General features: G+C 39.9%; 1 protein-coding gene across 1 annotated transcript in view; it reads right to left on the bottom strand.

Moving 5' to 3' along the window:
• Positions 1 to 16,686, bottom strand: part of LOC149445344 (leucine-rich PPR motif-containing protein, mitochondrial-like) — a 164,207-nt gene that overhangs the window by 60,726 nt on the left and 86,795 nt on the right. The window contains exons 14-15 of the mRNA XM_089653936.1: positions 16,258 to 16,324; positions 6,002 to 6,029 (exon numbers count right to left, since the gene is read on the bottom strand). Of these exons, the coding sequence (XP_089510062.1) occupies positions 6,002 to 6,029; positions 16,258 to 16,324 (95 nt within the window). The remainder of the gene's footprint in view (positions 1 to 6,001; positions 6,030 to 16,257; positions 16,325 to 16,686) is intronic.

Raw genomic sequence — 16,686 nt, 5'->3', positions numbered from 1 at the left:
CCTGTCTACAAGGCCTTAAAATAACTATAAAACAAAATCAGGACTGTAAAGAAGCACATCTAGGCAGGGAAACAGTAAAGCAGCAGCGTTTTAAGACATGGGCTGCTGGTTTCGTTAAAGGATAAGTTCACCTTTTGCAGGTAAAAAAATGTGCATTTACTATTTTTGTCCAAAGGAGTCTGTAAAGCATTGCACCTGCGATCAGTAGATCGCTGATGCCATGCAGGTCTCCTGCAGACCTGTCAGAAAATCTGCTTGCTGTAAAGGATGTATGGTCAAGCAGATATTCTGACAGGAAGATTCAGTGAACTACCACGGCACTTCACAGCGCCGTGGTAGTTCATTGAAAACTACAAGCCGACAGCTGCTAAGGCCATTGGGACTTGTAGGCACTCAAACAGAGAACTCTGTGAATGAACGAAGTGGCTGTGTGGGCGGACCCCGCACGGCCACGTCATTTTCAAATCTGACAGATATTACGGGAAAACTTCTAACCATACTGTCAGGAGTGGGGGGGAGGAGTGGTGTTAAGCACGGCAGCGGGTATGGGAATATGTTACATGTTCCAAAGGTGAACTTATCCTTTACAGGGCAAGGACTTTTTGTGACAGGGTGACTTTAAGGACAATCTGAAATTAGAACAGATGTAACAAATAATGGAGTAATTATCATTGTACTAAAAAATGGACTTGTTGCCCAGCATTTTTCTTTAATACATTAAAAAATAAAAACATAAAGATGGATCAGTTGTCCAATAAAAGACGCCTACTCTCCTTTAATATGTACCATGTGAAGACATTGTTTGAGAAAGCTTTCTCTCCCCTGTGGTTCCCTGATAAATCTGAACTTGTTAAAACCCATTTCATAGTAATCCTAATAGAACAATTCATTCATTACAATAATCTACACTGGGCAGCGTACCAGCACTCATCTTATCTGTGCCATGAGATCCAATTAGAGGAATGTCCTCTATTCCACGAGTAGAGAAAACACAGAATGGCAAAGTGGGCACTGTGCTTCCCAATTTCTCAAAAAAGAGCCAATAAATCTACAACACAAGGCAGCTTAAGGGGTCTTTATAGAGAAATTGCAACCTGGTTTCTGTGAGAGCTTATGTTACTTTGAACAAAACAGCAAGATACAGGATTATGTCAAATATCTCTATACAGGCAAAGGCACCTCTACATATATAGTTTACATTTTATTAATAGCTGTCTCAGCAAATGTGATGATGAATCCCAAATGAAAAAAAAAAAAAATGAAAAACAAATAAAACAAAATATATATATAAAAAAGATGCATGATATATATATATATATATATATATATATATATATATATATATATATATATATATATATATACATGCATCTCTTTTTTTTTCACATGCAAGCAGTCTGTCCAATCCACAGTACAATCAGCTATGCTGCAATGCTTCTTTTTTCACTACCCAAACACAGACTGGGGGAAGGAGAAGACCTACAAGTGTTTCTTAATTGCAGCAGAGAAAAAAAAAATCAGGGCTACTGCCCTGCCTGACAGGACTATATTATGTGTCAGTGATGTGACGGTATCAGGATTGGATGAACAGAACCAAAAAGCCATTGGCTGGTAAAACTGCTATTATGTATTTCATCTGAGCATTTACGGGTTTGCCTGGAGCTCACATTTAATAATATAAGTTTTCATGTTCCTTTAAGCTTGCCACATACTGAAAGCGGTATAGATCCAAAACCAAAAGTGTAATATAGTCCAGTTTAACAATCCTTGGATGAGTTGGCTGCATTAGTTTTTTTTTCCCCCCTTTGTTTCTCATTTGTGATCTGGTTAGTAACACACGTCCTGTTTTTGAGTGCCCCTACTCTGGATGAAAGAGCATAGGGGCATCCCTGGACAGCAGGATTGTCAGTCTGGGAAGAGGGAAGAGTTAGTGTATTTAAATCTGCTAGTACATCTAACAAACTGAAGCCAAACTCCAGCTGAAATGTTATAAGCAGTTACAGCAAACCATGTTTTTTTCCTTGTGGCTTAAAGGTTTTACATAAAAAAAAAAGTGGATTGTTGTAAGTACCCCTATTAGTGTTAAATGGTTTGTCTCGTCTCTGTAACTGGTATACAGGCCAATAGGAGCACTAAAAAATGCTCAAGAGTCCAAAACTTTTAACGATTCATTAGGAGAAGCCAAAGAATGCCGTTCACCTGTGGTCCAATATGAACTGGACCGTAAAAGAATCGCACCTTGCATACATTTTACTTACAGTTCTCTATTGTGTATGTTTGTTTTCATAGCCTTGAAGAAAGGAGAGTATTACCCCAAAATGCATTGGCTGCTTGTGTTCTCCTAATCTGAATTAAGTTTTGAACTTATAAACCTTTGTATGGTGCTGTTATTGAATTGTATACACAAGACTTGTACAGTGTTCTCACTGAAGAGATTTCCGCTCAGTTTCTTTAACAGTAGGTGGTGGATAATCTCTCCAGTGGACACAGACTGAAACAGAACACTTTTTCTACACAAGGGGGAAGGGTTAGAGCCACTGTCAGGCCACTACTACTGTTAACCCTTTCCCGGCCATCCCTGTTTTCTCCTATGCATTGCCTACCTCCTCTTTTTATTTATTTTTTTAAGTGCAAAGGCATAACAAAATTACATGTACATATACACACCTATATATATATATAGATATATATATATAGAGATATATATATACACATATACACACATCTATATATATATATAGATATATATAGATATATATATATATACACACACATACACACAAACAATCTCACAGAAGTGAGTCCACCCCTCACATTTTTGTAAATATTTTATTATATCTTTTCATGTGACAACACTGAAGAAATGACACTTTGCTACAATGTAAAGTTGTGAGCGTACAGCTTGTACAACAGTGTAAATCTGCTGTCCCCTCAAAATTGAAAAATGTCCATATAGGGCCCAAAGTGTCAATATTTTGTGTGGCCACCATTATTTTCCAGCACTGCCTTAACCCTCTTGGGCAAGGAGTTCACCAGAGCTTCATAGGTTGCCACTGGATTCCTCTTCCACTCCTCCATGACGACGTCACAAAGCTGGTGGATGTTAGAGACCTTGCGCTTCTCCACCTTCCATTTGAGGATGCCCCCCAGATACTCAATATGGTTTAGGTCTGGAGACATTCTTGGCCAGTCCATCACCTTTACGCTCAGCTTCTTTAGCAAGGCAGTGGTTGTCTTGGAGGTATGTTTGGAGTCGTTATGTTGGAATACTGCCCTGCGGCCCAGTCTCCGAAGGGAGGGGATCATGCTCTGCTTCAATATGTCACAGTACATGTTGGCATTCATGGTTCCCTCAATGAACTGTATCTCCCCAGTGCCGGCAGCACTCATGCAGCCTCAGACAATGACACTCCCACCACCATGCTTGACTGTGGGCAAGACACACTTGTCTTTGTACTGCTCACCTGGTTGCCGCCACATACACTTGACACCATCTGAACCAAATCAGTTTATCTTGGTGTCATCAGACCACAGGACATGGTTCCAGTAATCCATGACCTTAGTCTGCTTGTCTTCAGCAAACTGTTTGCGGGCTTTCTTATTCATCATCTTTAGAAGAGGCTTCCTTCTGGGACGACAGCCATGCAGACCAGTTTGATGCAGTGTGCGGCATATGGTCTGAGCACTGACAGGCTGACAGCCCATCCCCAACCCCACCACTTCAATCTCTGCAGCAATGCTGGCATCACTCATACGTCTATTTCCCAAAGACAACCTCTGGATATGACGCCAAGTACATGCACTCAACTTCTTTGGTCGACCACGGTGAGGCCTGTTCTGAGTGGAACCTGTCCTGTTAAATCGCTCTATGGTCTTGGCCAGCGTGCTGTAGCTCAGTTTCACGGTCTCAGCAATCTTCTTATAGCCTAGGCTATCTTTATGTAGAGCAACAATTCTTTTTTTCAGATCCTCAGAGTTCTTTGCCATGAGGTGCCATGTTGAACTTCCAGTGACCAGTAAGAGAGTGAGAGCGATAACACCAAAATGTAACACACCTGAGACCTTGTAACACTAAGGAGTCACATGACACCGGGGAGGGAAAACGGCCAATTGGGCCCAATTTGGACATTTTCACTTAGGGGTGTACTCACTTTTGTTGCCAGCGGTGTGGACATTAATGGCTGTGTGTTGAGTTATTTTGAGGAGACAACAAGTTTACATGTTATACAAGCTGTACACTCGCTACGTCACATTGTAGCAAAGTGTAATTTTTTCAGTGTTGTTACATGAAAAGATATTACAAAATATTTACAAAAATATGAGAAGTGTACTTACTTCTGTGAGATAGTGTGTGTGTATATATATATACACACACACACACACACACACACACACACACACACACACACACACACAGGTATGCTGCAATATATTAAATGGGTTTTTTTTGGGGGGGGGATTTAGATATACTTTAACCGGTTCCCGTCTGGCCTATGGCCGAATGGCGGCCGGCAAAAACCCTCATCGCTCCAGTTTGCATGCCAGCAGAGCCGCACAGCGGCGCGATCTGTCAGCGGCAGTGTACCTCGGACACGGCCGATGACAGATCTGAGTACCGGCCCCATTGCCAGTACCATGTGACCACCTGTGACCAATCACAGCAGGTCACATGACAGTTGTATACAATGGATGGCTTCCTATCATGCCATTCATTGTATACAAGTGTGGCTAGCTGTGAATGGTCACAGCGATCACATGCACAAGCTGGGCAAATCACAGCCCAGCTGTGTCATGTGATTAGCTGTGGCCAAATCACAGTTAAGAAAAAAAAATCCAGAATTAATCGATTTCATTCAGGTAAATGCTTGCTTATAGCAAAGTAATTCTTTGCTATAAGCAAATTGTGTAGATAAAAAAAATATATAGATCACTTCCCCAAAGTAGTACAATGTTACTATGATAACATTATACTACTTTGGTCATAGTGAAATATGAAAAAAAATCTTTAAAAAAAAGAGAAAATTTTTTTATAAAAAATAATAAAAAAAAATTATCAATTTTTTTTTCGTACTGTCACCAGTCAGTGTCCCTGATCACCGCCATGCCAGTTATATGATAACGCTGTACTGCACTGGTGACAGTATGTAAAAAAAAAAAAAGTGAAAATCATTTTCTTTATTTCTTCATTTCCGAAAAATGACAAAAAAAATTACAACTTCAAAAAACTCGCCATGCCTCTTATGAAATACGTTGGACTGTCTACTTTGCAAAAAGGGGTCATTTGGGGGATATCTGTACTGTTCTGACATTCTTGGACCTCAAGGAATTAGATTGGCTGTCAGAACTTCAGGATTGATCAATATTCAGATATATCCCATAGGCTGTGAACTCTATAACTTTCCTAAAGACTAAATAATAAATAATAATTTGGGTTATTTTCACCAAAGACATGTAGCAGAATACATTTTGGCCTAAATTTATGAAGATTATTTATTTGCAAACTTTTATACCGGAAACAAAGAAAAACGTGTTTTTTTTTTTTCTAAATTTTTGGTCTTTTTTTATTAATTTATCAAAAAATAAAAACCCCAGCGGTGATTAAATACCACCAAAAGAAAGTTCTAGTTGTGTGAAGAAAATGATAAAATTTTAGTTTGGGTACAATGTTGTATGACCGCGCAATTGTCATTCAAAGTGTGAGAGCGCTGAAACCTGAAAATTGGCCTGGGCAGGACAGGTGTTAAGGTGCCCTGTATGGAAGTGGTTAAAGAACATAACTACAGAGCCCTGTAAGCCCTTGGTAACAACCTATAAGGAAATTTTATTCTAAAAGCACTTATAATTAAAGCACACAGTAAGGATTTTTTTAAAAAAATTGAAACAAAAAAACTTAAAATGAATAATAAAAAAATAAAATTCACTTGAAGGATTAATGTGGCAGAATTTATTTAAAAAGCTGGCAAAACAGAATTAAAGAAACAAAAAAAAATATTCCTCTTACCTTTGCCAGTATTTCCACATCAGAGACCCTGTAGGTGGCAGCACAAGACAACAAATATCAAAGTCTGCGCACAACATTACGAAGCAATGAGAGCAAGTTGCTTAAGGTAACTTTGTCATAAAAACAAGGCATTTTTTACTCTTTAAGTGCATAATTATGTAAAGTGTTTTAATAACGATACAAAGTAGGTGCCATCATCTGGCGTCCACATAAATCATTTCACACCTTCCACTTTAAGTGCTGTCTGGGCACTGTTGCACCCAGACAGCAATAAAGTGGTTGTTCGTATATCACCTCCCATGCATAAATACCATTACTATATTATTTTCCTTTTTTTTTATATATTTTTTTTATTTTAAAGATCCATAATTATACCACTCTACACTGTATAAAGTTAGCATTACTTATGTAGCCTAATACTCTGTTTTGTGAAAATGGAGACCATAGACAAGGAAAAATTGTCGTTGAATGGTGTGAAGAGGGAACGAAGAAAACAGTTTTCCATGTGCCCTGTTCACACTATGCAACTGGTGTGCAGAAAAACACAGCTCATTGGACATGATATAAACAAGCCTTTTTGGCTTTGGAAAATGAGCAGAAGAAAACAGATAGAAATATTATTCCCCTTCATATATACACACATTTCAGAATACATTTATACAACCCCAGGATACGTGTATGAAGATTTTAGCAATTTTTCTGCACCACAGAACAGCCCACTTACAATACTCCAAAAAGGACCAACTCAATGGACATTACCAAACACACATCTACATATATATGTGTGGTTTTTTTTTTCCATTTATTTTTTCCCCCATATACATACACTTATTTCAATATAAATACATATCCCCAGGATAATTTTATAAAGTATTTGGCAAATTTCCTGCACCAACATTAAAATAATTTGGAGAGATGAGACCAAAATTAAACTATAAGGTTTCATGCACACTGGGAGCTAAAAACGCCACTTTTAGGAGTTTGTGATGTTGCTCTGCCTCCACACACCCCTCAATGTTAGCCTATGGAGTTTATTTACTCTATACGTGATCACTTTGAAAAATTTATCCAAAAGTCACTATACCGCACCTGATGCAAAAAATGAACACCCAAAAAAACCCAAAAAATTATGAAAACTTCTTGCTGCTACTATACCTTGCTTTAAAGATGAAAAAATGTGGGTGAAGGCAAGCGCCGCTTGTATTCACTAAATTAGGGGTGATACTCACATTTTATGGGGTTTACCAAAGCTGGAGAGTGCAACATCAGAATCACTTCTTCATAGAAACCAATCAGCTTCCAGGTTTTATTGCCAAAGCTTAATTAAACAAGCCGAGGTTAGAAGTGGATTGGTTTCTGTGCAGAAGTAAGCCTGATTTCGTACTCGCCAGCTTTGGTAAATAAACCCCTGTGTCCATGCACATATAGGCATTTACAGGTGTTTACAGGCAGAAAAAAATAAAACGAATTAATGCCCAAATGTTTGATGCATCTAAACACGTTTACAAAAATGTGGCTTTAGACACATTTGACGCTGCTTTTCTCTTGCCAGGAGAAAGACAATCAGGAGAGCTAGGCAAATGCCCATGTGTGTATGAGGCCTAAATGCTAAGTCTAGAAAGAAGTCAACAAGGCCTATGAGGAGAAGCACACAATCCAAACTGTGAAACATGGCGGTGGATCTCTGCTGTTTTGTGGGTGCGTGAGGTAAAACAGCACAGAAAAAAAAAAAAGTGTAAAAACTGAGGGCAAGATATTTTCAGCATTTTATCAGAAAATATTGGGGAAAATTTGCATACATCCGCCTCCTGGAATCTGTAGTGCATTAACAGACTTTCCAACAGGTCAATGATTAAAAAAATTTGGATAAGTTGACTAAGAGGGTACGATGATATGCTGCCAATAAAGCGCCAGCAGCTGATAGAGAAAAGTTTTCAAAGCTTGTCCCTTCAAAAAAGTCAAAGGATATGTGAAAGGAAAGCAATATATACCCAGAGTGCGCTAAGACAACCTTCTTGAAGCTACTTCTCTTATACCAGGAAAACTACCATACAGTCCTAAACAAAATATCTACGGTGTCCTTAGATCAGCCTTTCTCAACCAGGGTGCCCAGGCACAGTGGAGTGCCTTGAAGTTTCTTCAGGCGTGCCTTAGAAAAATGTCTAAAAATTGCCCAAAACATATATACAAGCCAGCGGGTGGAACAAGCCTGCCTTTTAGTTACACAAAGCCATAGGTTTTCATTGTGTACCTTTAGGACCTTCTAGCCGCTGGCATCCTGACAACCAATGACATCAGTTGATGAGGATGTCAGTTGCCTGCACAGCATCCTAGTTTGACCCTCCCCTGCCCCTGGCCATCTGTGCTGGGTTCACATTAGCTCAGTGATGGAGAACAACTGAGGGAGAAGAGAAACACTGGAATACTAGTCAGTGCCAGAGTACAAAAGTGTATTTGCTTTGGAAGAATAAATCACCTCTAATGTTGGGTGTCCTACATGTGGGGATGTTACTGCGTTATATAAAACTATTAGAATCGTTTTTCACATTTTAGAATGGGGTGCCTTAAGACTGTCCATCATTTTAAAGGGTGCCTTAGGACTGTCCATAACATTAAAGGGTGCCTTAGGACTGTCCATAACATTAAAGGGTGCCTTGACTGAAAAAAGGTTGAGAAACACTGCTTTAGATATTAATGCAGATAAGTGACTTGTGAATACAGTTCGAATGCACTATAAATTTGATAAAATCTAGGCTAGGGGGAGGGGGTTTCTTATTTTAACCCCTCTTAGCAGCAAGCAGCACTTAAATTGTAACCTTCTTCCCAAGGTTTGTAGCATTGGGAAAGTTTGTGCCTTCAAAATGGACTTTGGTTACTTTAATAAACTTTTTTGGAAATAAGTAAAGATAATTCATTCAAAAGGAGGTATCCCAAGGAAACACCTAATTATGGCGCTTTTGGCTACAGTTGTTGGTCCTTGGTCTACAGATGCACTGGTGGCCCGCTGTCCGCAGTGCCAGAATGAGAAACAAATGCCCTGTATTCAGAGACTGCATCATGCCATGGTTTGCCAGTGACTGAAGAATACCTTTACATAGGGAAGTGTGCCCAAAAGGGGATATTTTATTTATAGGGTGTTTGGTGTGTTGATTCATACCACGGTTTTTTAGTAACTTCAACAGATCATCTTCTTGTACTTTCTGATACCACAACACTTAGAATTTTTGCATGTTCCTAGCCATCAAAGTATGTTTTATTTCCATATTATACATAAAATGAAAAAGAATACAACAGATGTCTTGCAGTCTGGCGTGTTGGGCTATAGATAGGCAGTCAAGCTCTTCAGTAGACAAGGAACCATTAGTGTTAGACCAAGCCTATAAAGAGAGGAAAGGTCAAAATATTGACCTTCCCTTAAAGTGGTAGTTCCCCTGCACCACATACTAGCGTATTATGACAGACTTGTCTCTAAAGTGGATCCCTCCAGCTGCACACTGTCACTGCTGACAGGGCTTCCATCTTCATCCGGTCTTCCTTCCGGGTTTGCGTGCCCCAGCATACATGCACACAGGAGCCACGATGACGACACAGCACTCTGACATGAAAAGGTCCAACTACCTCATCTTTAACAATACCAGGCCATGCCAGTATCCCACCTCCATCTTGCTGGCATCTGAGTCGAAGTGGAGCTCTGTGCATCAGTCCATAAATGCTTTGAAAAATCTGTCTTCAGATATTTCTTAGCCCATTCTTGACGTTTCAACTTATGTGTCTTGTTCAGTTGTGGTCGGGTTTCAGTCTTCCTTTCCGTGGCCATTTCTCTAAGTACTTCTGGGCACTCCAGGAAGGTTGCAGTTCTGGAGTATGACAACAGTGGAGGATAATGTGTCCCTGGTAGTTTCATTTTTGATTCTTCTCAAATCTTTGGCAGTAAATTTGATTTTTTTTTCTCAACACATTTCTTGTGACCCTGTTGACTATTTGCAACAAAACGTTTGATGGTTCTGTGATCACGCCCCAATATCTTAGCAATTTCAAGAGTTCTGCATCCTTCTGAATGGCTTTTTACAATTTTTGCCTTTTCAGAGTTAGTTAAATCTCGTTTTTTGGCCCATTTCCCATTTTGCCTCAGGAAATGAAGCAGCCTAATAATTATGCACACCTTGATATAGGGTGTTGATCTTCTGAGGCCACGCCCTCCCTCATTACACAAATACACATCACCTAGACCTTAAGTCCAATAAGCATTTAAGTTTATACAGCTTGGAGTTGGACATTAGGCATAAACATGATGATTTGGTCAAAATACTCACGTGCCTAATAATTGTGCACAGTGTAAAATGAACAAATTAATAAAACGGTCTCTTTCTCCAACATAAACTAAAAACTATTTGGTTATTTATAGACTGATCTTTTAGCGATATAAGAAAAATGCGCACATTATTAGTTACATATATCCCATGAATTGGTAACTTAGCATAAAATCGAAGGTGTAAACCGTCTTAATAAGAACCTTAGAACTGAATTTTCTTTTCTCATTTAGAGATGATGGTTATTTACATGATTGGGGACAGTGGTTGGAGTGACAGGCTGCAGAGAAGGACACAGGAGATGTGACTGCACAAGACACAAAACTGATGGCAGTCTATCAGCGCGTGGTGAAAAGCTCTCGTCGCCCACCCACTCTATGAAAGATGTTGGCAGTTTGTCAGAGGGCCTAATCACACGCCGCCATTCAACATTATCTACTAGGCTACTCCTGGATTAACATACAAATTAGTATGCACAGGCTGCACAACCAGGCAGCATTTATCAGCGATTTGAAGCCCTGCCGCACACTAGTTAAGTGGATGAATAATTGGGAAATAATTGGGTCGCTAGTTAATTTGCTCTTAAGCGTTGCAGAAGCAAGTGCAATGCAGGACAGAACAGCTGCTGAGGACATTACACACAAGGTTAAGCACATGCTATGATAGGTACATCAAAACAAGAGCTTACACAGTGCAACGTCCCAGAAACAGTGCGGGTGATGTGACATGACATGCCGCGCAGTACTGACAAACAGCCGGCAAGGTGTACAATGAGCTGAGATTCTAAACAGGCTCGCTCATTGGTTCAAACCTGTCAACATGATGGTGCAGAGACATGACACGAGTAAAGGATGCTGGGAAAAATAGCTGCCACCAGGAACGAATTTAAAACTTATTTAAAAAGAAAATTATTTTAATTTTTATACACTTTACGGTTTGATAGCAAGTCGCCCTTTTTTATATTAACGTTTTTTATTTAGTTTGAGAGATTCACCAATACAGCAATAAGCAATTCACTTTTAAAATAAATCTGATCAGAATGTGTTAATGTTTTAGAACCAAATACTAAAATAGTAGTGGATGCCTGGAACAGACTTCTAGCAGAGGGAGTCAATCTGTCCAAATTAAAGCTGAACTCCGACACATGCAAATGTGGTCTAAATACAAGCGTCGTGTATTTATGGAATCTTGGCGTGCTTTTGCGTATTTCTTCCAGATCTGTGCAGTAATCCAGTGTAAGATTTTACGTCTCTGCAGGAGCTTCCTGTAATAGAGACCAGTCACTGCTGCTCTCTTTCCAAAATAGCTGCAGGCATTATCCCAGTATAACCACATAAAGTCCAGCGACGTACCAGTACATTGCTGGTCCATGTTGGATATATATGTAACAGCAGAGAACACGGGCATACGATGAATTGGCTCTGTAGACCAACATGCCCGCAATTCATTCTTTTCTGTAATGCCCATGTTGAGGGTTAGGCACAAAGTTTTAAATTCAGAAACCATGATAGCTTTCCATGCGAATTGTCTGGAAAAAGCTGAATCTGGGTGGGAGGCCATGTATTGTTGTTTGTATAAATTGCCTTGGCCCACAATCAATTGGTACAAATATTCTGTGTAAAACAGCGGAGGCGCTAAAATCTAGTGCTGGCAGCGAATGGGGCCAATCCTGCTAACTCTGCGTCTTTGGGGACACTATACAAAGGAGGCACTAGTATAGTTCTGTAAGTGATCAATATCTTGATCCGTACAAACACTAAACTAGTAATGGCGATGACCAGTGGCCTATAGCGTGAGTGCGATAGTGTGCGGGCAATCTAATACTAGCTGACCCTGGCTGGGTGGGGAGTTAACTAACCCTGACATTATCTGATGTCGCAAGTGGCATCACTGAAAAATTCTATATACTGAGACTATACTAATGGCACTGGCTGGGTGACGGGGTGATCAAAGGGTTGAATGTGCTAACCTAACGTACGTGTGTGTGTAATGTAGTGGTGCTTTTACTCGGTGCGGTGTTCTCACTTCTCTCCCTGGACCAACGAGTGGGGGGGGCAGCAGGGAACGCAGGTGCGCTCACATCCCAAAATAGGGAGTGACGCAAGATTACGTCGCTTTGCCAAGAGCGGTTGCTCGCCCGGAAAACTGTACTACTGTGGGGGGTGGTAATGTGATCAGGGTTTTTGTTTTTTTACACTTAAAAATAAAGATCATTTCTCCTGCAATGCAAAGGTTGCTGTCAGAACCGAACTCATTCATGAACGGTCATGAATGAGTTAAGTTTTGACAGCTCAGGATAGTGATCTGTGATCGGCTGGATCTGGTCACATGGTCCAGGGTGCTGTGATTGGCCCCATGTATCATGTGACAGCTGTGGGCCAATAACAGCTCACTAGAAAGAGAAGCAGAGCTGTTATGAATGACATCGATTCATAACAGCTTTGCTTACATAGTGATCATGTGATCACATGATCACTGGGTCCCGTTCACCGGGATCTTAATTTTGCTGTGTCTGCTGGACACAGCAGTCGCGAAGGTGGAGCCCCCCTGTGTTCGTACAGCCAGAGCAACATACGGGTACATCGCTTTGCCTGTAGCTTCTGCTCTACCGCAGTACATTGCGGGCGGGAAGTAAACAGCAGCAGATGGAAAGTTTCATTATTTACTAAGTGAGAATAGAAGCCCCAATGTTATGCACAAAAAGACCAATAGATTCCCACACAGTATTTGCACATTTGTTGGAAATCCCCTTTGAAGACCCACTACAATACATACGTTACTGCCTGCTTTCGGGTCTGCAGGAGCACGCATGCGTGCCCCCTGCTGGTCAGTGCTGTGATTGGATACAGCACACGTTTGGCAGCTGATTTCAGCCAATTATTTTGGCCGAAGTCATCTGATCGGCTGTGTCTAATCACACAGAGTTCTGTGTTTACAAAACACTGTGTACAGAGAGCAGCGATCTGGCTGTTTTTTCTCCTTGCAAAGCAGGGAGAAAAAACAGCCATATAGTAAGGTAAAAGCACCACATATTACATATTGTTAGGCACACAATTAACCCCTTGATTGCCTCTAGATGTTAACCGCTTCCCAGGCAGTGTCATTAGTATAGTGACAGTGTACAGGATTAGCACTAATCACTGTATTACTGTCACTACTGATGTTAGTGTCAATCTATTAGTGTCCCTCCCAGCCAACATGAGTTAGTGCCAGATTGCCCGCCACACTATCACATTCCCACTACAAGTCGCTGATCATGGCCATTACCAGTATAGTTTCATAGCTGTGTAAATTCCAATATATATACTATAGTTTGCAGATGCTAAAACTTTCATGCAAACCAATATATATACACCTATTGGGATTTTTCTTTTAACCAAAGACATTTAACAGAATACATTTTGGCTTAAATTTATAAAGAAATTAAATTTTTTTTATTGGATATGTTTTATAACATAGTAGAATATATTGTTTTTTTCCCCCAAACTTGAGTCTTTTTTGTTTATAACATAAAAAAACCCAGTGGTGATCAAATATCACCTAAAAAAAGGTCTATTTGAGTGGAAAAAAAATATGATACAAATTTAATTTGGGTACAGCGTTGCATGACCGAGCAATTGTCACTTAACATAGCACAGCGTGAATTGCAAAAAATGCTCTGGTCATGAAGAGGGTAAAACCTTCTAGAGGTCAAATGTTTAATGAACGTCAAACAAAAATAAATTCAGTCTACATCTTTCTCAGCAGAGTTCCCTGTACAACAGCATTCCCAATTATATCAGGGTCGCCATCTGAATCCCTCCTTACATCAAGGTGCCCATCAGAGTCCCCCCTAACATTAGGGCCCCCCCTTACATCAGGGTCCCCAAAAGAGTTCCCCCTTACATAAGAGTCCTATTTCCAAAAGTGTCCCCATCAGAGTTCCCCTTATGTCAGTGTCCCCCTGCCATTCTATTACAGTGCCAACTCTACAGCCCAGAGGAAAGTGCTATTTGTGTGGGAAAAAAAATTATATAAAATCTAACGGGTACAGTTTTGTACGACCGAGCAATGCCAATTACAGTAGCACAATGCTGAATAGCAAAAAAACAAAAAAATGCCCTGGTGATGAAGGGGGTAAAACTTTCTGGAGCTCAAGTGGTTAAACAACATTGTTTTTATAAAGCTGCTACTAAAGTATTGACAGAAAATTCTAGAGCTTAGCAAACTAAAGCAAGTTCGAATCAGCCAGTCTAATTTCCTGGTTGGAAGATGTCTAGTTCTTTCCTCCCCAGCATGATAGCCCTAATCCCAACCCTGTCATTCATTGGATTTTAGAACTTTTTTTGCTATTATTATCATCCCTGGTGAGTTCTTTCAATCTTTTGGGCACAGCATCACATGTGGGTGTTTATCTAGGGCAACCTGCATCAAATACAGCCTGTCAAGGAACACCCACCGACTGACTCCTACCCATGAAGTCATTGTGATATTTGCATAACCTCTCCACCGAAGAGCCAGCCCTCTGCTTACATCAGGGCTTAGGGCTCTTGAAAGAAGTACTAAGGGTGCGGAGATGTTTTAACCACTTCAGTACCGGGCACTTTTACCCCCTTCCTGCCTAGGCCAATTTTCAGCGCTGTCGCACTTTGAATAATAATTGCACGGTCATGCAACACTGTACCCATATGAAATTTTTATAATTTTTCACACAAATAGAGCTTTCTTTTGGTGGTATTTAATCACCACTGGGGGTTTATTTTTTGCTCAATAAAACAAAAAATACTTGAAACTTTTGAAACAAACGCACGTTTCTTCGTTTGTTATAACATTTTGCAAACAAATAACATTTCTTCATAAATTTTGGTCAAAATGTATTCTGCTACATTTCTTTGGTGATAATAATTGAATTTGTATTTTTTTTTCAAATTTTCTTTATTTTTTATTACATTTTTCTTTTTTTTTACCATTTTATTTTTCAGCACACTGTGACCAAAGCAATACGTTACCATAGTAACACTGAACTACTCTGTGCAAGTGATCAGGATGTTTTATTTTTTTTTCCTTTAACACATTATGATTGCCAATACCAATGTATTTCATTGATATTTGCAATCATTGTTACTGAATGTGACTGATTCAGTCTTTAGTTGTGATTAGCTGTGATTGGGCAAAGCTGATCACATGATACAGATGGGCAATGGGCTGTGATTGGCCCTGTCTGTATCATGTGACTGCCTTGACCAGTCACAGCTAACAACATAATTGTATACAATGGATGGCATGACAGGAAGCCATCCATTGTATACAATTGCCATGTGATCTGCTGTGATTGGTCACATGACACTGGCAACGGGCCAGTGTAGTGATATGTCATTGGCTGTGTCCCATGGACACAGCCAGTGACAGATCCCGCCACTGCGTGGTCCTGCGGCCGCATGAGCTACTCGTTTTGACAGGACGTCATTTGACGCCCTGTCACAACGGCGAGTGTCCCGCCCGGCCGACAATCTGCTATAGGCCGGGCAGGAAGGTGTTAAGGAAGCTATGTACAGCCCTCTACTGGCCCCTCTCACCATCCATGGTCTGCACTACATAGAGAAACAGAGTGCAGTGATAACATCGTTGGGTCTAAAATAAAGTATGTAACGAAAACAGAAAAATATAAAAAAAAAAAAATTCCATTACCATGGTAATGGCAGAGTAACAAAGGAAAGACAAAATATAAGCAGATTATTCCTCAGTTTTAACCAACTCTCAGATTAGTGGGGCAGTCGTTAGTCTCATATATGACCCTTCTGGGTTTTTGCAAACTACTTCACAATTTTCAGGTCACAGATACCACAGCACTGCATAGCTCCACCATGTCAGCCCCTTATTTAACACCAGTATACATCAATATAGAAACATTCTCTGCTATAGGTAAATGTACAAAATACATCTACATAGACTTTTCTATGTGCTTACCTTGGAAACACATTGAAGAAAGTGGGATACAAACTTTTGGGCATGAAAAGTGGGATTTTTGATGATACTGAAATACATATTAAAAAAAAAAAATCAGTGCATTAGCCTAATGAAATGCTCATTCTTACACATTAAGCAAATATATGATTATTTTTATTGAATGGAATTCAGGCTTTAATAAGCCACCCCCCTCCTATCCAGGTAAAGTGTTGATGATTATGGTGGATGAACAGCTTGATTTTTGTTGTCGGAGTCTTTCTTTTTACCTGCACACATGCTAAATTGCACATTTTTTTTTACAACAAAATCCACTCAAAACCACAAAAGAGAAGATATTTCCTGAAAGCAAAGGACTACTAGAATACAAAGGTTGTAGTTGTATTTTTTTTTATGTCAGACGAAATTACCACAACTGTTGACCAAACCTAA

Source organism: Staurois parvus, unplaced genomic scaffold, assembly GCF_062004578.1.
Source record: "Staurois parvus isolate SC_StPar_1 unplaced genomic scaffold, SC_StPar_1.0 ptg000727l, whole genome shotgun sequence".
Classification (NCBI taxonomy): Eukaryota; Metazoa; Chordata; class Amphibia; order Anura; family Ranidae; genus Staurois; species Staurois parvus.
This window is presented reverse-complemented; position numbering and strand designations above follow the sequence as displayed.